This window comes from Triticum aestivum, chromosome 5D (assembly GCF_018294505.1).
Source record: "Triticum aestivum cultivar Chinese Spring chromosome 5D, IWGSC CS RefSeq v2.1, whole genome shotgun sequence".
Classification (NCBI taxonomy): Eukaryota; Viridiplantae; Streptophyta; class Magnoliopsida; order Poales; family Poaceae; genus Triticum; species Triticum aestivum.
Window position 1 is genome coordinate 408101244 of NC_057808.1, and position 21954 is coordinate 408123197.

The window sequence follows — 21954 nt, forward strand, 5'->3', positions numbered from 1 at the left end:
ATGGAATATCTTGACCTCAACACAAGTGTAGGTGGTTCTCTCTCAGAAAATGTATCTTGGAAGTGTAGGCATGTTCTGATGGCTCTCTCCACGAATGAAGAGTGGGTGGAGGGGTATATATAGCCTCCACACAGAATCTAACCGTTACACACAAATCACCAAACTCGGTGGGAACGAATTATAAAACTCGGTCAGACCGATTTAGTTCAAAATGTGAACGTTAGGATTTTCGGTGGGACCGACATGTCAACTCGGTGGGACCGAATTCATTAGGGTTAGGGCATAACGTAATCTCGGTGATACCGATTACACAAACTCGGTGGGACCGATTTTGGTAATAAGCTAACCAGAGAGTTGGTCAGGCAAACTCGGTGGGACCGATTCGCTCATCTCGGTTGGACCGAAACGCTACGAAAGGGAGACAGAGAGTTTGCATTGCGAACTCGGTGAGACCGATCGCATATCTCGGTGAGACCGAGATTATTGCAATAGGCAACAGAGAGTTTGCAATCCCATCTCGGTGAGACCGAGATCCCTATCGGTGAGACCGAAAAGACTAGGGTTTCGGGCAGTGGCTATGTCAAGTGAACTCGGTGGCGCCGGATAGAAAGTTTCGGTGGGGCCGAGTTTGACTTTTGGTTTGGGACATATGTGGATGTGAGAAAGTGGTTGAGGGCTTTGGAGCATATCACTAAGCACTTTGAGCAAGCAAGCCATTAAGCAACACCTCATCCCCTCTTAATAGTATTGGCTTCCCTATGGACTCAATGTGATCTTGGATCACTAGAATGAAAAATGTAGAGTCCTGAGCTTTGAGCTTGAGCCAATCCTTTGTCCTTAGCATCTTGAAGGGGTTCCACATCCTCTAGTCCCGCCACTCCATTGTTGAACTTATCTGAAACATACTAGGTAGAAGTATTAGTCCAACAAGAGATATGTCGACATTAATTACCAAAATCACACAGGGAGCACTTGTGCTTTCAGACGAGGCCGCCCTAAAGTGGGCGCGGGACGACTACCTCCGCAACGAGATGGTCCGGCAGCGCCGAGCCCTGCAGGAGATAGCCGCCCTCCAGCGTGGCCGCGAGGACGAGAACGGCGTGGTGATCCTCGACAGCGACGAGGACGAGGACGCCCCGGACCGTCCAACCCGCCGCGCCAACCTGGGGAGGGGTGCAGCAAGGACGGCGGCCGCGGAGGTGGCGACGACGACGACAACGACGACGACGGCGACTACACGTAGTTCTACAGGCTCCTCGGCATGTAGAGCTTCAAGGGTGGCGGGCGGCGAGGAACGGCGAGGGCGAGGCGCGTCTAGTAGTGTTTTTTTTTCTTCTTGTGTAAAATATTTTTATATATGTATGAACTCGCCGAAGTTTAGTCGAATTTGCGCCTTGTTTGTGCCGGATTTTGCTTTTCAAAATAAACCTGGGCGCGGCGACTGGGGAGCATCACGCCCCCAGCTCGCGGTTAGCGCCGGCTCGCCCCCAGGGGGCGATTTTTAGCGCCTCCTCGGGGGCCAACGGTTGGAGATGCTCTAAGGTTCAAAGTTTGAACCTCACTATATCTAGGGTTCAAATTTTCAATGAAATTTTTGAAAATTTCGGTGGTTATCAAAAATTTAAAATATTTGTAATCGCAAAACTTCAAACCAGATTCAAACATATTTAAATTTAATCAAAGTTTGTTAAAATTAATTGAATTATTATATACCAAAATCCAAAGTAATTTCTGAAAGTTCGCATACTTCTGTGAGGTCTGGAATTTTTCTATTTTCTGTAAATTAAAACCTTGATTCTACCTATTAAATCTGGTGCCTGGTTCCTCCTAGGACATTTCATAGTTGTGCTCTTTGCAGATTTGGTGTTTTTTGTAGGATCCAACTATTCTTCTCATCAGCAAAGATCAAGATTCGGCGTTTTTGGTAAAGTCCAATTACTCTTCTCATCAGCAAATATCAGCGAAATGTACGCAGCTAACGACCTGTCTGGTGCTCAAGTCCAACCCGGGATGGCCCTTTTCAGAAAATAAAAAATAGCAGCGGCCAAACACTGTCATAAAATTCTAAATATTTTTGTTGTGGATATATACATTCTGTAGTGTCTATAACATATTGCACATGGTGTGAGACCAGGCCTGCATTTGCGTGTTCAGACTCGTAACAGTTTCAGAAAGTTTTGTCTATGAACTCTAAAGAACCCAACCACAAAATGGCCATCAGATTTGAAATAATACAGTAATCGCATCAAAAAACAATGAGATATATTCATTATCACCAAGACGGTAGTTTCACAGCAAGATATACAAATCGGAGCAGATATTAATAATACAGCACTCAAAATAAACATGAAACTCCCCCATTGTTCCTCCCCGAAGGGTATATGTGAGTCTACATTACAACGGAAGCTGGACTGCTCCGCCGCCTGCTCCCAGGCATGTCAACAGCCGCATAGTCCTCCTAGTTGGCGAGATGGCTGGGCGAGCTCTTGAACATGGTGTGCCACATGTACGCCCTGGAGAGGACCATCTCGAGCTCGTGGTGCGCCCAGTTCCTGGTCGGCAGGTGCTGGAGGAACATGACCATCTCCTGGAAATCCAGCTTCTGCAGCTTCTCTGACCACTGGGGAAGAAAGAGCCAAAGGAAACATCACTCTGAATCCAAATCTTCAGTGGAAATCCATAAGCTGGATTGCACACAATGAAAACAGGGAACATACGAGACAGCCGCAAATCGGTACAGGGCAAGGAGTACTTTCACTTACTGTTAACAAAAAGCTAGCTGATATGTACACGAGAAAATCTGGTAGATAATCTCCTTCAGCAAGATACGTATCCCACAAGCGTGTCACGAGATGAAAAGGAACCTGCAGCAGTATGAGGTATTAAGGGACATCAATGTAAACATCACATGAAAGCAATGCCCCTTGACTAGACTAACCTCACGTATCAGAAGACAATTGAACCAACGGAAGGCAAACTGAAGGAACTCCAACCCTTGTTCCTCTATGTGCCTCGATAAAGGTTCTGTATACATGGAAGATGTCGGAAGACAATATCAGTATTTCGAGTATCAGCCAAACTGCTATCTATTACCAGGAGATGCATTGGCATGCTAAACTAATGACAAGGTATTTAACACAATGTTCCTCTATACAATTATTATTATTCCGTCAATACTCCTAATGTCCTATAACTCCTCAAACTTCCTTTATCATGCTATACTTAATCATTATAATAGGAAGGGCTGTCATATATGTTAATCGATGGAACATTACCATCTATTCGGTGAACCAACTCTTTCAACCTGAATACAAGGCGTTGTATTCCAGGTTGTGCAAAGGTGTAATGGTCCTGCATGCCATCAAGAAACTTCGAGAGACACCAATAGCAGTCTGCTTCTATGTTAGAAACATCCTGCAAAGAAAGGTTTTCCATGGACCAAGTGTCCAGATTGCCTTCTAAGTGCTCTGATAAGAACACAATCAAGAACGGCGTAACAAGGTCATTTATTCCTTGGACATAGCCACTTGCAGGGTGCCGGATGGCCCTGAAAATGAGGTATCATTGTTGTCAAGAAATAGAAGCGAAGAACAATGATTATTCTGGCAGCAACAGAGGTCAAGTTTCATGAAAAAAAATCCACCCATCTAATAACATTTTCCCCCAGAATGCATCAAGCAGTGCAAGGCCTAACCATGAGGTAAATAAGAGCCAGTACTTTCAGCAGAACCAATCAGAATGCATGTTAAAAAAATTATAGGTACATATTTATTGATGAATCAAGATGAATCAGCCAAGTGCAGTGCCTCACCAGGTATATAAGATGCGCTCCAACGATTTCTGAATCTGAGGATCCTGGAAAAATGTGACATCGGGCACAGTTCTTGGGCAATCAACGGCAATCTACAGGACAGCGTGTGTTAAAATTGATGCGAAAATGGGGCCAGCATGGTAATGCAAATTCAAGCCTGAAATGTTACCTGGCGAAGCATGGTGATCTCTTCATCTGAGCGTTCAGTATCCGGAATATCATAGTATTGAGAAACACATTCTACATACTCAAGTCTTTTCCTCGTTAAAACACCTTCTCTTCTATCCGCATTGGGTGGTGCATATCCCTGTAGCCAACTGATATTAAATTCAATACTGAAACACAACACTAGAAAGAGGTCACATTATCTCACAATAAACATGTTATATGTCTACTCACCAAAAGAAGCCTCCATATGTTAGGTCGCATATAAGGTGGCACGCCACTCCAAGATAACTCACGCAATTTATCTACATAATCAAGTAAGAACAGTAGATGATAACTGAATTCTGGACAAGCTACCAGAATTTAAAAAGAAAACACTAGTGTACACGTATACAACTACTGTTAAATCCAACCAGAAACCCTGAAACTAGAAAAATATGGTGCCCTTGTAACCAGTACAGAATTAATAAATAATTTTTTAGTAATGCCATAAGTTCAGTAAGTATAAAATTCACAATTACCCCCAACTCAGCACTACAATCAATTTCCCATGGTTAAAATTTTAAAACTGAGAACATAACGACAAGTGAGGAAAATAGCTGTCCGAGAAAACAACTCACTAAATTTAGATTGTAACTCTAGGTAAAATTTGCATTCTTTTCCATTTGGGTTGCAATGAAAATGACCAAATAGAAACTAGACAAATAATAAATTTTCAAACAAAGAAATAACTTCAATTTTGATTTCAAAATTCAAATTTCTGCACACTTAACAACTCATTGAATCAATCCTATATAGAAATTGTGCATACCTAATATAACAGCTGGCCTAGAGAGTTCATTTGTGAATTTGGTAATCCTTGCGGAATCTGTTGCTCTAGCCCCAGAAACTAATCCTTGGGCATCTGGTAATGAATTGACGCTACTTGTCGATGGTGAAATTGATTTCTTAGAACTGATGTTTTCAGTTGTATTTCCAGATGCTTGCCCTTCTACCTGAACAAGTAGAATATCACCAGTTGCAATCTGGACTATCATATGTCACAAAGCAATGCCCAGAAATGACACATTACCTCCTGTGAGCCTTCATTTTGTTCATATTCATAGCGATCATTCTCAGAGCGTGGGGAGTATTCAGGAGGTGAAATAGGCTCAGATCTTCGGGTTAGCATAACCTTCCCAGGAAAGCTTCGTCCTTTGAGCATTCTGACAAAGAATTGGGTAAAAATAGCAACAAGCCCTTTCTGTAAGGTTACAAGCAGACAGACTTTGCAATACTAGCAAACAGTGCGTGGTATCTCTAATTATGATCATGGAGTAAAATTTAGACAGGAACACTACGTAAGCGGACAGAAACCAACAATGTTTAAACTAAAAATGTACTCCAAAAGACTGAAATACTGATATATTCTTATTTCATATATCAAACTCTATATTCCTAACTGTTAAATTATGCTACTCCTTCTTTGTGAGGGGTGTATTATTACTGACTGCACACATTCAGAAAGAAAAAACAGATAGTAGGGGAGTTATGCGAGATGGAGGGCACTGACCCTTGCACGTTGCGGAGTGTCTGGTTGAAGCGCCATTCAGAGTTGGTGGGGCTTCCTCCGCCGCCGCCGCCGCTGCTCATCGCCGGGAGTGGCGGTGGAGAGCAACCGATCGGGAGTTGCTCTTCGCCGGATCTTGCTGCCTAGCCCCCGATTCGGCCCTGCATGCACACGCTTCTCATTCCCCGAAGTATCCACATCAATATGAACCGGAGCGTCCACGCATCAAACAGCTTAGGGCCACGTACCTCGAAGCGCAACCAGTGGCGATCGCCGCGTGCCCGGTGCGGCAGCGCAGCAGGAAGTCCAGGCAGCAGGTCGCCGGCGCGGACCGACGCTCGCGGACGCGAGCCCCAAGAACCGCGCGACGGAGCTTCGGGGCCGCGGATCGGCCGGCCGCTCCAACCCAACCCTACCCGCAATGCGGATCGCCGAAATCAGTGAGAAGCACCGGGCGGGGAGACGGGCAGAGGAGGTCCCGCGGATAGCGCGGCGGCGGCGCGAGGAGGTGGCCGGGGAGGAGGCGGCGCAGTGTAAGTTTTTTTTTTCTTGGACGGGAATGGGGATCTGAGGGGAGAGGTGGGAGTGGGGATCGCTGGGCGAGGAGACGGGAGGTGGGAGACGACGACGGGTGAGGTGGCACGCCCGCACCAACGGCCGGATGAACGACACCTGGCCTGATGGACGGGCGACGTTCTGCTGTGGTGCTGTGTCACTGTAGCGTATCGGAGGTCTCGGTAACGAAGGGATTTGTGGAAAAAGCATACAGTATCTTGTTTGCCCTCCTGAAAACAATTGGAACCAAGTCATCCAAAAATATTGAACACATTGTTTCTTAAGATTCTGAGCGCAACATGGTCATCCACGCATATGTATACACATCAAGGCTCACGAAGCATCAATGATTAAAATAATTGAAACGCCGTCTTTCACCAAGGAAACGAATTCTTTTTAAAGAAGACACACAAGACATCAAATATGATACTCCCTCCGATCCATATTAATTGTCGCAGTTTTAGTACAACTTCAAAGTATATGATTCTTGATAGGTTATGGTACTGATGTGGGGTAGAACCCTAGCGGCCCGATGTTTCATGGTTGGAGCGGATCACACGAAGAACACGAGGGGAAAACACGAGAGAATCACTCATAACCAACAAGATTCGATTACCACATGTGTTAAATTCTCGAAACACAAAGAGTTACACGATCCATGATCAACTAGGGACGATACAAGTAGCACAATCTTCTCCGGGAGGAGGTCTTGAGGTTCTTCCCGTGATGGGGTCTTGAATCCGCTTGGAAGGATCTTCTCCGAGGAGGCGCGATCTCCGAGGAGAAGGTAACCAAGTGGATGAGCAAAGCTCTCACACAAACATGAGCTAATCCTTTGCTAACCCTAGAAAAGTGATGGAGGAGTCGTTTATATAGGCAAAGGGGGCGAAGGGGTACATGGGCTTCGGCCCAACACGCACACGCAGGTGGTGGTCCGGATGATCCGGACGGGCAGCCGGATGATCCGGGCTTCAGGGACGCGGATGGTCCGGGAGGTGGTCCGGATGAGGCGAAGAGGCGGGCGGCGGCGGCGACAGCTCGGAAGTCCGGATGGGGGTCCGGTCGTCCGGCTCGGTCCGGATGATCCGCGACTCTGTCCGGATGATTCGGCTTCGTGGTGCAGCTTCGGGTGTCTTCGGGCGAGTTAGCCGGATCGTCCGGGTCGTGGTCCGGATCGTTCGGATGGCGGTCCGGATTGTCCGGGCTTCTGCTGATTTGCCCTTCTTCTTCTCCGTCTTCACGTCCATCTTCCTCTTCTGATTCTCCTTGCTCCTTAGCTTCTCCATGGCTAACTCCTTGGTACCTGAGTATGCATAATGTCTCCGTTTGAGGTAGTAGCCATGTCTCATGTTCATCGAAGTGGAATTGTGAGAGGAGAGATGTCACCTCGGTTTCGAGAGCTCTTGCACGTGCTCGTGTCATGGGTCCACTAGGCACTTGGTGAGACGATGGTGGGTCCATGGTGATGACCTTGGGATGCACCGCATCATCTCCCCTCCCTTGGGAAAGATCCGACCTCGGATCAAAATCTTCATCACCATGGTAGGGAGATAGATCGGTGACGTTGAAGATGTCGCTCACGGAGTACTTGTCGCGTGGAATGTCGATCTTGTAGGCATTGTTGTTGTAGCGTGCAAGCACTTTGAATGGTCCATCGGCTCGTGGTAGGAGTTTGGACTTGCGTTCTTTCGGGAAGCGGTCCTTGCGAAGGTGGAGCTGCACAAGATCTCCAATGTTGAATATCATGGGTTGCTTGTTGACGTTGATCTTGGTCGCGAGGCGTTGTACTTGGCGTTCGATGGTGTTCCTTGTATCTTCATGCACCTTCTTGAGATAGTTCACTCGTGCACTTGCGTCCATGTTGATGCGCTCTTGTAGTGGAAGAGGTAGAATGTCCAATGGGGACAATGGGTTGAAGCCGTAGACGACCTCGAAAGGGGACTTGCCGGTGGTAGAATGTCTTGCTCGGTTGTAGGCGTACTCGGCGATGGGTAGACACTCTTCCCATTCCTTGAGGTTCTTCTTGATCAACACGCGAAGAAGTGTCGATAGCGTGCGGTTGGTCACCTCCGTTTGGCCGTCGGTTTGTGGATGGTAAGCCGAAGAGAAGAGTAGCTTGATTCCGAGCTTGGCGCATAAGGTCTTCCAAAAATAGCTTAAGAACTTGACGTCACGGTCCGAGACAATCGTCTTTGGCACTCCATGTAGACGCAAGATTTCCCTACAAAAGAGATTTGTAACATGTGAAGCATCGTCTATCTTGTTGCATGGTATGAAATGTGCCATTTTAGAGATTCGGTCCACAACAACAAACACGGAATCCTTTCCATTCCTAGTTCTAAGCAAACCAAGGACAAAATCCATGCTAATATTTTCCCATGGGTGATAAGGAATTGGAAGGGGCATACAAGGGCCATGAGATTGAGCTTTAGACTTAGCTTTGCGACATGTTGAGCATCGAGTGGTGAAATGTGAGACGTCGCAGTACATCTTGGGCCAATAATAGTTCTTGGAGAGCGTAGCGAATGTCTTGTTTCGTCCAAAGTGTCCCATAAGTCCTCCTCCATGGCTTTCTTGCAAAAGTAACAAACGAAGAGAAGACTTGGGGATGCAAAGTTTGTTAGCTCTCATAAGATAATCATCTTTGATGTAATAGCGTTCCCAAGATGTATGCGTCAAACATTTGGCATAAGGAATTGCAAAAGTAGGATCATGCGCATACAAGTCTTTTGTGTGCTCAAAGCCAATGACATTCAATTCAAGTTTAGTAACAAGCATGCATATGCGGGAAATCACATCCGCCACAACATTTTCCTTGCCTTTAATATACTTGATGACATAAGGAAATGACTCGATGAATTCACTCCACTTAGCATGACGCTTATTCAACTTAGTTTGACCCTTAATATATTTTAGCGTTTCATGATCGGTGTGTATGATAAATTCATGAGGGTGAAGACAGTGTTCCCATTCCCGCAAAAATCTCACTAAAGCATAAAGCTCTTTGTCATAGATGGGGTAATTGAGTTGCGCTCCGGAAAGTTTTCCGCTAAAATAAGCAATTGGGCGCTTCTCTTGCATTAACACACCTCCTATGCCATTACCACTAGCATCGCAATGAATTCAAAAGGTTTGTCAAAGTTGGGTAATGCAAGCACGGGAGCATGAGTAAGTAAATTCTTAAGCTCATTGAAAGTTGTGTCTTGGGATGGTCCCCAAACAAAAGGCGCATTCTTCTTACTCAAAGCATGTAAAGGAGATGCAATGGTGCTAAAATCCTTCACAAATCTACGATAGAAACCGGCTAAACCAAGAAAACTACGCACTTGTTGCAAGTTGGTTGGTTGGGGCCAAGTTTTAATAGCATTGATCTTAGATTCATCAACATGAACACCCTTAGAAGATACAACAAAACCCAAGAAAACAAGCTTATCAACAACAAAAATGCATTTGTCCATATTATCATAAAGGCGCTCATTCCTAAGGGTTTGCAACATGGTTCTAAGATGGGTGACATGAGCTTTGAGAAATTTGCTAAACACAAGGATATCGTCAAAATAGACCACAACGAACTCACCAATGTAAGGGCGAAACACATGATGCATAAGACGCATGAAAGTACCGGGTGCTTCTGATAAACCCATAGGCATAACTAACCACTCATACAAACCAAACTTTGTTTTGAAAGCGGTTTTCCATTCATCACCCTCTTGTATGCGTATTTGATAGTAACCACTTTTAAGATCAATTTTTGAGAAAATAGTGGCATCGCTAAGCTCATCTAGCATATCGTCAAGGCGTGGAATGGGGTGCCTATAGCGAACGGTGATAGCATTGGTAGGTCTACAATCGGAACACATGCGAAAGCTACCGTCTCTTTTTGGCACAAGAATGACCGGTACGGCACAAGGACTCAAACTTTCATGCACATGTCCATGATCTATGAGATGCTTTACTTGCCTTTGTATTTCTTTGGTTTCTTCGGGGTTGACGCGATATGGGGCCTTGTTAGGAAGAGGTGCTCCGGGGATGAGATCGATTCGGTGCTCAATGCCTCGTAGTGGAGGTAGACCCGGAGGTAGCTTGTCAGGGAAAACATCTTGGAATTCCTGCAATAGAGAAGATAACACTAAAGGTAGATTGTGAGAGGTGTTAGCTTTTGGCGCCTCGTCCTTGCACAAAAGGACATAGTGCATGACACTTGATGGGTTCTCACACACTTCTCTTATCTCACGTTTGGTGGTGCTACCTCTTGAGCACTGCGTTGGTTTTCCCTTGAAGAGGACAGGGTGATGCAGCAAAGTAGCGTAAGTATTTCCCTCGGTTTTGGGAACCAAGGTATCAATCCAGTAGGAGGCTACGCGCGAGTCCCTCGCACCTACACAAAACAAATAAATCCTCGCAACCAACGCGATAAGGGGTTGTCAATCCCTACACGGTCACTTACGAAAGTGAGATCTGATAGATATGATAGGATAATATTTTTGGTATTTTTATGATAAAGATGCAAAGTAAAATAAAAGCAAAGTGAAAAGCAATGGAAATAACTAAGTGTTGGAGGATTAATATGATGAAGATAGACCCGGGGGCCATAGGTTTCACTAGTGGCTTCTCTCAAGAGCATAAGTATTTTACGGTGGGCGAACAAATTACTGTTGAGCAATTGACAGAATTGAGCATAGTTATGAGAATATCTAGGTATGATCATGTATATAGGCATCACGTCCGAGACAAGTAGACCGACTCCTGCCTGCATCTACTACTATTACTCCACACATCGACCGCTATCCAGCATGCATCTAGAGTATTAAGTTCATAAGAACAGAGTAACGCCTTAAGCAAGATGACATGATGTAGAGGGATATATTCATGCAATATGATAAAGACCCCATCTTGTTATCCTCGATGGCAACAATACAATACGTGCCTTGCTGCCCCTACTGTCACTGGGAAAGGACACCGCAAGATTGAACCCAAAGCTAAGCACTTCTTCCATTGCAAGAAAAATCAATCTAGTAGGCCAAACCAAACTGATAATTCGAAGAGACTTGCAAAGATAACTAATCATACATAAAAGAATTCAGAAGATTCAAATATTGTTCATAGATAAACTTGATCATAAACCCACAATTCATCGGTCTCAACAAACACACCGCAAAAGAAGATTACATCGAATAGATCTCCACAAGAGAGGGGGAGAACATTGTATTGAGATCCAAAAAGAGAGAAGAAGCCATCTAGCTAATAACTATGGACCCGAAGGTCTGAGGTAAACTACTCACACTTCATCGGAGAGGCTATGGTGTTGATGTAGAAGCCCTCCGTGATGGATTCCCTCTCCGGCGGAGCTCCGGAACAGGCCCCAAGATGGGATCTCGTGGGTACAGAAGGTTGCGGCGGTGGAATTAGGTTTTTGGCTCCGTATCTGATCGTTTGGGGGTACGTAGGTATATATAGGAGGAAGGAGTACGTCGGTGGAGCAACAGGGGGCCCACGAGGGTGGAGGGCGCGCCCTAGGGGGGTAGGCGCGCCCCCTACCTTGTGGCTTCTCTGTTGGTTGCTTGACGTAGGGTCCAAGTCTCCTGGATCATGTTCGTTCCGAAAATCACGTTCCCGAAGGTTTCATTCCGTTTGGACTCCGTTTGATATTCTTTTTCTGCGAAACTCTGAAATAGGCAAAAAAAAAGCAATTCTGGGCTGGGCCTCCGGTTAATAGGCTAGTCCCAAAAATAATATAAAAGTGAATAATAAAGCCCAATAATGTCCAAAACAAAAGATAATATAGCATGGAGCAATCAAAAATTATAGATACGTTGGAGAACGTATCAAGCATCCCGAAGCTTAATTCCTGCTCGTCCTCGAGTAGGTAAATGATAAAAACAGAATTTTTGATGCGGAGTGCTACTTGGCATAATTTCAATGTAATTCTTCTTAATTGTGGTATGAATATTTAGATCCGAAAGATTCAAGACAAAAGTTCAATATTGCATAAAAATAATAATACTTCAAGCATACTAACTAAGCAATTATGTCTTCTCAAAATAACATGGCCAAAGAAAGTTATCCCTACAAAATCATATAGTCTAGCTATGCTCTATCTTCACCACATAAAATATTTAAATCATGCACAACCCCGATGACAAGCCAAGCAATTTGTTTCATACTTTTGACATTCTCAAACTTTTTCAATATTCACGCAATACATGAGCGTGAGCCATGGACATAGCACTATATGTGGAATAGAATGGTGGTTGTGGAGAAGACAAAAAAGGGAGAATATAGTCTCACATCAACTAGGTGTATCAACGGGCTATGGAGATGCCCATTAATAGATATCAATGTGAGTGAGTAGGGATTTCGATGCAACGGATGCACTAGAGCTATAAGTATATGAAAGCTCAACAAAAGAAACTAATTGGGTGTGCATCCAACTCGCTTGCTCACGAAGACCTAGGGCATTTTGAGGAAGCCCATCATTGGAATATACAAGCCAAGTTATATAATGAAAAATTCCCACTAGTATATGAAAGTGATATCATAGGAGACTCTCTATCATGAAGATCATGGTGCTACTTTGAAGCACAAGTGTGGTAAAAGGATAGTAACATTGTCCCTTCTCTCTTTTTCTCTCATTTTTTATTTGGGCCCCTTTTTTTATGGCCTCTTTTCTTTTTTTTCTCCGGAGACTCATCCCGACTTATGGGGGAATCATAGTCTCCATCATCCTTTCCTCACTTGGGACAATGCTCTAAAAATGATGATCATCACACTTTTATTTTCTTACAACTCAACAATTACAACTCGATACTTAGAAAAAAATATGACTATATATGAATGCCTCCGGCGGTGTACCGGGATATGCAATGAATCAAGAGTGACATGTATGAAAGAATTATGAACGGTGGCTTTGCCACAAATACAATGTCAACTACATGATCATGCAAAGCAATATGACAATGATGGAGCGTGTCATAATAAACGAAATGGTGGTATGTTGCATGGCAATATATCTCGGAATGGCTATGGAAATGCCATGATAGGTAGGTATGGTGGCTGTTTTGAGGAAGGTATATGGTGGGTGTATGATACCGGCGAAAAGTGCACGGTATTACAGAGGCTAGCAATGGTGGAAGGAAGAAGGGTGCGTATAATCCATGGGCTCAACATTAGTCATAAAGAACTGATATACTTATTGCGAAAATCTACAAGTTATCAAAGCAAAGTATTACGCGCATGCTCCTAGGGGGATAGATTGGTAGGAAAAGACCATCGCTCGTCCCCGACCGCCACTCAGAAGGAAGACAATCAATAAATAAATCATGCTCCGACTTCATCACATAACGGTTCACCATACGTGCATGCTACGGGAATCACAAACTTTAACACAAGTATTTCTCAAATTCAAAACTACTCAACTAGCATGACTCTAATATCACCATCTTCATATCTCAAAACAATTATCAAGCATCAAACTTCTCATAGTAATCAACACACTCATAAGAATTTTCTTTTACTAATCTTGTATGACTATTATTGTTAAAGCAAACTACCATGCTGTTTTGTAGGACTCTCAAAATAATCTAAGTGAAGCATGAGAGATCAATAGTTTCTATAAAACAAAATCACCACCGTGCTCTAAAAGATATAAGTGAAGCACTAGAGCAAAAAAAACTATATAACTCAAAAGATATAAGTGAAGCACATAGAGTATTCTAATAATTTCCGAATCGTGTGTGACTCTCTCAAAATGTGTGTACAGCAAGTATGATTGTGGTAAACTAAAAAGCAAAGACTCAAATCATACAAGACGCTCCAAGCAAAACACATATCATGTGGTGAATAAAAATATAGCTCCAAGTAAAGTTACCGATGGAAGTAGATGAAAGAGGGGATGCCTTCCGGGGCATCCCAAAGCTTTGGCTTTTTGGTGTCCTTAGATTATCTTGGGGGTGCCATGGGCATCCCCAAGCTTAGGTTCTTGCCACTCCTTGTTCCATAATCCATCAAATCTTTCACCCAAAACTTAACTTCACAACACAAAACTTAACAGAAAATCTCGTGAGCTCTGTTAGCGAAAGAAAACAAAAGACCACTTCAAGGTACTGTAATGAACTCATTCTTTATTTATATTGGTGTTAAACCTACTGTATTCCAACTTATTTATGGTTTATAAACTCTTTTACTAGCCATAGATTCATCAAAATAAGCAAACAACACACAAAAAAACAGAATCTGTCAAAAACAGAATAGTCTGTAGTAATCTGTAACTAACGCAAACTTCTGGAACTCCAAAAAATCAGCCAAAATAGTAAGACCTAGGAAATTTGTTTATTGATCAGCAGCAATTGGAATCAAGATTTTATCACGTTCTGGTGATTTTTAACAATTGTTTTCGTGAACAGAAAGTTTCTGGAATTTTCTGCAAGATCAAATAACTATCATCCAAGAAGATCCTATAGGTTTAACTTGGCACAAACACTAATTAAAACATAAAAACACATCTAACCAGAGGCTAGAACAAATATTTATTCCTAAACAGAAGCAAAAAGCAAAAAAAACTAAAAATAAAATTGGACTGCCTCCCAACAAGCGCTATCGTTTAACGCCCCTAGCTAGGCATTGATAATTTTAATGATGCTCACATGAAAGATAGTAATTGTAGCACAAAGAGAGCATCATAAAACACGTGACAAACACATCTAAGTCTAACATACTTCCTATGTATAGGCATCTTATAGGCAAACAAATTATCATAGCAAGCAAAAACTAGCATATGCAAGGAAGCGGCAAGAAACAATAGCAATCTCAACATGACGAGAGGTAATTTATTATCATGAAAATTTCTACGACCATGTTTTCCTCTCTCATAATAATTACATGTGGGATCATAAGCAAATTCAACAAAATAGCTATCACATAAAATATTTTCAACACGATCCACATGCATGCAAAGTTGACACTCTTCCGAAATAGTGGGATTAACATTAACTAAAGTCATGACCTCTCCAAACCCACTTTCAATATTATTGCAAACAATATTATCAATCTCATATTCATCATGGGGATTAGATAAATTTTCAAGATCATAAGAAGAATCACCCCAATCATGATCATTGCAACAAGTAGTAGACATAGCAAAACTAGCATCCCCAAGCTTAGGGTTTTGCATATTATTAGCACAATTGACATCAAGAGAATTTATAGTAAAATCATTGAAATCATGCTTTTCATCGAGGGAACTATCAAGCATGGGTGCAATAGCAACAATCTCATTTTCAACCAAATTATCGGAATCATCATTATCTATGGATTCATGCATATCATTATTTTCTTCCAAAGCAACGGTCATTCTTTCAATAAATTCTTGGACATAGACATTATGAGCAAAGTTTTCATTGCAATATTTAAGTATGACGGAATTTTCAGATTTGTTGAGAGTAAAATCATAATTTTCAATCAAAGAAGCAACTTCATGACCACCCTTAAAAACGACAAATTCTTCAATTTGTTCGATATCATAGTAGCTATAAACACCCTTTGCAAAAGAAGATAAGATTTCATTATCATTGAACTCACATAGGTAGGGAAGGTGTTTTTTAGGGTTCTTAGAGCAACAAGTAAAATCACAAATTTCACAAAGGTTCCAAGCATAGCATAGAAAACTATTTATATGATACCATAAGAGCTTCCCTTTTTCAGACAAACGATGACGCACAAAATGAGCATGCTCATCTAAAGATTTCCCATCGACTAGGCTAGTTGGGGTTTCAGCACGAGCGCATCAGGATCGAAGATGATCCAAGTAGAACACTTTAAGTGGATCCATATCAATAAATTTTCAGCAAGCGAAGATGGAAGCATATAGAAGGCACAAGGAAACACAAACAAAGATACATACGGGAAGAAGGCGAACGAAAAAGAGAGGGCGAATAAAACGGCAAGGGTGAAGTGGGGGAGAGGAAAACGAGAGGCAAATGGCAAATAATGTAATGCGGGAGATAAGGGTTTGTGATGGGTACTTGGTATGTTGACTTTTGCGTAGACCTCCCCGGCAACGGCGCCAGAAATCCTTCTTGCTGCCTCTTGAGCACTGCGTTGGTTTTCCCTTGAAGAGGAAAGGGTGATGCAGCAAAGTAGCGTAAGTATTTCCCTCAGTTTTGAGAACCAAGGTATCAATCTAGTAGGAGGCTACGCGCGAGTCCCTCGCACCTACACAAAACAAATAAATCCTTGCAACCAACGCGATAAGGGGTTGTCAATCCCTACACGGTCACTTACGAGAGTGAGATCTGATAGATATGATAGGATAATATTTTTGGTATTTTTATGATAAAGATGCAAAGTAAAATAAAAGCAAAGTGAAAAGCAACGGAAATAACTAAGTGTTGGAGGATTAATATGATGAAGATAGACCCGGGGGCCATAGGTTTCACTAGTGGCTTCTCTCAAGAGCATAAGTATTCTACGGTGGGTGAACAAATTACTGTTGAGCAATTGACAGAATTGAGCATAGTTATGAGAATATCTAGGTATGATCATGTATATAGGCATCACGTCCGAGACAAGTAGACCGACTCCTGCCTGCATCTACTCCTATTACTCCACACATCGACCGCTATCCAGCATGCATCTAGAGTATTAAGTTCATAAGAACAGAGTAACGCCTTAAGCAAGATGACATAATGTAGAGGGATAAATTCATGCAATATGATAAAAACCCCATCTTGTTATCCTCGATGGCAACAATACAATACGTGCCTTGCTGCCCCTACTGTCACTGGGAAAGGACACCGCACGATTGAACCCAAAGCTAAGCACTTCTCCCATTGCAAGCAAGATCAATCTAGTAGGCCAAACCAAACTAATAATTCGAAGAGACTTGCAAAGATAACCAATCATACATAAAAGAATTCAGAAGATTCAAATATTGTTCATAGATAAACTTGATCATAAACCCACAATTCATCGGTCTCAACAAACACACCGCAAAAGAAGATTACATCGAATAGATCTCCACAAGAGAGGGGGAGAACATTGTATTGAGATCCAAAAAGAGAGAAGAAGGCATCTAGCTAATAACTATGGACCCGAAGGTCTGAGGTAAACTACTCACACTTCATCGGAGAGGCTATGGTGTTGATGTAGAAGCCCTCCGTGATGGATGCCCCCTCCGGCGGAGCTCCGGAACAGGCCCTAATATTTTTGGTATTTTTATGATAAAGATGCAAAGTAAAATAAAAGGCAATAAAATAGCTAAGTGTTGGAAGATTAATATGATGGAAGATAGACCCGGGGGCCATAGGTTTCACTAGTGGCTTCTCTCGAGAGCATAAGTATTACGGTGGGTGAACAAATTACCGTTGAGAAATTGACAGAATTGAGCATAGTTATGAGAATATCTAGGTATGATCATGTATATAGGCATCACGTCCGCGACAAGTAGACCGACTCCTGCCTGCATCTACTACTATTACTCCACACATCGACCACTATCCAGCATGCATCTAGAGTATTAAGTTCATAAGAACAGAGTAACGCTTTAAGTAATATGACATGATGTAGAGGGATAAACTCATGCAATATGATATAAACCCCCATCTTGTTATCCTCGATGGCGACAATACAATACGTGCCTTGCTGCCCCTACTGTCACTGGGAAAGGACACCGCAAGATTGAACCCAAAGCTAAGCACTTCTCCCATTGCAAGAAAGATCAATCTAGTAGGCCAAACCAAACTGATAATTCGAAGAGACTTGCAAAGATAACCAATCATACATAAAAGAATTCAGAGAAGATTCAAATATTGTTCATAGATAAACTTGATCATAAACCCACAATTCATCGGTCTCAACAAACACACCGCAAAAGAAGATTACATCGAATAGATCTCGACGAGAATCGTGGAGAACTTTGTATTGAGATCCAAAAAGAGAGAAGAAGCCATCTAGCTAATAACTATGGACCCGAAGGTCTGAGGTAAACTACTCACACATCATCGAAGAGGCTATGGTGTTGATGTAGAAGCCCTCCGTGATCGATGCCCCCTCCGGCGGAGCTCTGGAAAAGGCCCCAAGATGGGATCTCATGGGTACAAAAGGTTGCGACGGTGGAATTAGGTTTTTGGCTCCGTATCTGATCGTTTGGGGGTACGTAGGTATATATAGGAGGAAGGAGTACATCGGTGGAGCAACAGGGGGCCCACGAGGGTGGACGGCGCGCCCTAGGGGGGTAGGCGCCCCCCTACCTCGTGGCTTCCCTATTGCTTGCTTGACGTAGGGTCCAAGTCTCCTGGATCATGTTCGTTCCGAAAATCACGTTCCCGAAGGTTTCATTCCGTTTGGACTCCGTTCGATATTCTTTTTCTGCGAAACTCTGAAATAGGCAAAAAACAGCAATTCTGGGCTGGGCCTCCGGTTAATAGGTTAGTCCCAAAAATAATATAAAAGTGAATGATAAAGCCCAATAATGTCGAAAACAGAAGATAATATAGCATGGAGCAATCAAAAATTATAGATACGTTGGAGACGTATCAGGTGGCAAATAGGACTAAGTTTTTCTTGTCGCTCATCGTGGAGACACTCAGTTTGGGCTTGTGGCGCTCACTCTCTTTTTGGTGGTTCGCTCTCTCACTATTCTCTCCATGATGGGTGGCTTGCTTGTCGGCGATCACATGGCTTGGAGACATAGGTCGTAGCACATACTCCTCCCCTTTCATCTTGAAGCTATAGTGATTTGTACGCCCGTTGTGGGATGACTCCTCGGTCGAATTGCCATCGGTCATAGGAACAACATCGCACTCCAAAGTGTCCTCGTATGCTCCGATCTTGAAGGAGACTTGTACCATATGCTCGACTTGGAGAGTGCCCTTGTTGCTTAGCCATTGAACTTTGTGTTGGGAACGCAGTAATTTCAAAAAAATTCCTATGCACACGCAAGATCTATCATGGTGATGCATAACAACGAGAGGGGAGAGTGTTGTCTACGTACCCTCGTAGACCGAAAGCGCAAGCGTTATGACAACGATGTTGATGTAGTCGTACGTCTTCACGATCCGACCGATGCTAGTATCGAAAGTACGACACCTCCGCGACCTGCACACGTTCAGCTCGGTGACGTCCCACGAACTCTCGATCCAGCTGAGTGTCGAGAGAGAGCTTCGTCAACACAACGGCGTGATGACGGTGATGATGAAGCTACCAGCACAGGGCTTCGCCTAAGCACTGCAACGATATGACCGAGGTGGATAATGGTGGAGGGGGGCACCGCACACGGCTAAGACAATGTCTGTTGTTGTGTTCTAGGGTGCCCCCCTGCCCCCGTATATAAAGGAGCAAGGGGGAGGCCGGCCGGCCCTAGGGCGCGCCAAGGAGGGGAGGAATCCTCCTCCTAGTAGGAGTAGGATTCCTCATTTCCTAGTCCAACTAGGAGGAGAAGGAGAAAGAGGGAAAGGAGAGGAAGAGGAGAAGGAAAGGGGGGTGCGCCCCCCTACCTAGTCCATTTCGGACTCCCTATAGGGAGGGGGCGCGGCTGCCCCGTGTGGGCTGCCTCCCCTCTTCCCTATGGCCCATGTAGGCCCAATCTTTCCCCGGGGGGTTCCGGTAACCCTCCGGCACACCGGTTTTCTCCGAAGTCACCCAGAACACTTCCGGTGTCCGAATATAGCCGTCCAATATATCAATCTTTATGTCTCGACTATTTCGAGACTCCTCGTCATGTCCGTGATCATATCCGGGACTCCGAACTACCTTCGGTACATCAAAACACATAAACTCATAATACCGATCGTCACCGAACGTTAAGCTTGCGGACCCTACGGGTTCGAGAACTATGTAGACATGACCGAGACTCATCTCCGGTCAATAACCAATAGCGGAACCTGGATGCTCATATTGGTTCCTACATATTCTACAAAGATCTTTATCGGTCAAACCGCATAACAACATATGTTGTTCCCTTTGTCATCGGTATGTTACTTGCCCGAGATTCGATCGTCGGTATCTCAATACCTAGTTCAATCTCATTACCGGCAAGTCTCTTTACTCGTTCCGTAATGCATCATCCCGCAACTAACTCGTTAGTCACATTGCTTGCAAGGCTTATAGTGATGTGCATTACCGAGAGGGCCCAGAGATACCTCTCCGAGAATCGGAGTGACAAATCCTAATCTCGATCTATGCCAACTCAACAAACACCATTGGAGACACCTTTATAATCACTCAGTTACGTTGTGACGTTTGGTAGCACACTAAGTGTTCCTCCGGTATTCGGGAGTTGCATAATCTCATAGTCATAGGAACATGTATAAGTCATGAAGAAAGCAATAGCAACATACTAAATGATCAAGTGCTAAGCTAACGGAATGGGTCAAGTCAATCACATCATTCTCTAATGATGTGATCCCGTTAATCAAATGCCAACTCATGTCTATGGCTAGGAAACCTAACCATCTTTGATTCAACGAGCTAGTCAAGTAGAGGCATACTAGTGACACTCTGTTTATCTATGTATTCACACATGTACTAAGTTTCCGGTTAATACAATTCTAGCATGAATAATATACATTTATCATGATATAAGGAAATATAAATAACAACTTTATTATTGCCTCTAGGGCATATTTCCTTGAGTCTCCCACTTGCACTAGAGTCAATAATCTAGATTACACCGTAATGATTCTAACACCCATGGTGTCTTGGTGTTGATCATGTTTTGCTCGTGAGAGAGGCTTAGTCAACGGGTCTGCAAAATTCAGATCCGTATGTATCTTGCAAATCTCTATGTCTCCCTCCTTGACTTGATCGCGGATGGAATTGAAGCGTCTCTTGATGTGCTTGGTTCTCTTGTGAAATCTGGATTCCTTTGCCAAGGCAATTGCACCAGTATTGTCACAAAAGATTTTCATTGGACCCGATGCACTAGGTATGACACCTAGATCGGATATGAACTCCTTCATCCAGGCTCCTTCATTTGCTGCTTCTGAAGCAGCTATGTACTCCACTTCACACATAGATCCCGCCACGACGCTTTGCTTAGAACTGCACCAACTGACAGCTCCATCGTTCAATATAAATACGTATTTGGTTTGTGACTTAGAGTCATTCGGATCAGTGTCATTCGGACCATTTACGACAAGCTCTTTGTCGCTGATACGTCTCCAACGTATCTATAATTTATGAAGTATTCATGCTATTATATTATCCATCTATGATGTTTTATATGCATTTATATGCTATTTTATATGATTTTTGGGACTAACCTATTAACCTAGAGCCCTGTGCGAGTTTCTGTTTTTTCCTTGTTTTTGAGTTTTACAGAAAAGGAATAGCAAACGGAGTCGAATTGACGTGCCAATTTTTGACGATTTTTTATGGACCAAAAGAAGACCCCGGAGTAAAAGAGTTGGGCCAGAAGAGTCCCGGGCCGTCCACGAGGGTGGGGGCGTGCCCACCCCCCGGGCGCGTGGGCCTACCTTGTGGACGACTCGGGCACCTTCTTGACGTGAGACCTACGCCAAAAATTTCTGTAAATACAGAAACCTCCAGAAAATAACCTAGATCGGGAGTTCCGCCGCCGCAAGCCTCTGTAGCCACCGAAAACCAATCTAGACCCGTTCCGGCACCCTGCTGGAGGGGGGAACCCTCACCGGTGGCCATCTTCATCATCCCGGCGCTCGCCATGACGAGGAGGGAGTAGTTCACCCTCGGGGCTGAGGGTACGTACCAGTAGCTATGTGTTTGATCTCTCTCTCTCTCTCTCGTGTTCTTGATTTGGGACGATCTTGATGTATCGCGAAGTTTGCTATTATAGTTGGATCTTATGATGTTTCTCCCCCTCTACTCTCTTGTAATGGACTGAGTTTTCCCTTTGAAGTTA

The 21954-nt window shown here is 43.6% G+C and overlaps 1 protein-coding gene across 1 annotated transcript; it reads right to left on the bottom strand.

The window, feature by feature from the left end:
* Positions 1 to 2245: 2245 nt before the first annotated feature.
* On the bottom strand, positions 2246 to 6130 carry LOC123122188 (GTPase-activating protein GYP1). The gene is made up of 11 exons (XM_044542333.1): positions 5774 to 6130; positions 5529 to 5686; positions 5049 to 5181; positions 4788 to 4971; positions 4211 to 4281; positions 3981 to 4118; positions 3812 to 3903; positions 3276 to 3547; positions 2939 to 3024; positions 2763 to 2864; positions 2246 to 2620 (listed from the first exon to the last, which is right to left on the bottom strand). The coding sequence occupies exons 2-11, from the start codon at positions 5606 to 5608 to the stop codon at positions 2459 to 2461; spliced, it is 1320 nt and encodes a 439-aa protein (XP_044398268.1). The 5' UTR covers positions 5609 to 5686; positions 5774 to 6130; the 3' UTR covers positions 2246 to 2458.
* Positions 6131 to 21954: the final 15824 nt, after the last annotated feature.

Excerpts from the sequence above, each read along its gene's own strand:
- LOC123122188 (XM_044542333.1), bottom strand. The coding sequence starts at position 5,608 with ATGAGCAGCGGCGGCGGCGGCGGAGGAAGCCCCACCAACTCTGAATGG. Across the intron at positions 3,548-3,811 it reads GAGCGCATCTTATATACCTG|GGCCATCCGGCACCCTGCAA; the intron begins GTGAGGCACTGC and ends CCTCATTTTCAG. Across the intron at positions 2,865-2,938 it reads ATTGTCTTCTGATACGTGAG|GTTCCTTTTCATCTCGTGAC; the intron begins GTTAGTCTAGTC and ends ATACTGCTGCAG.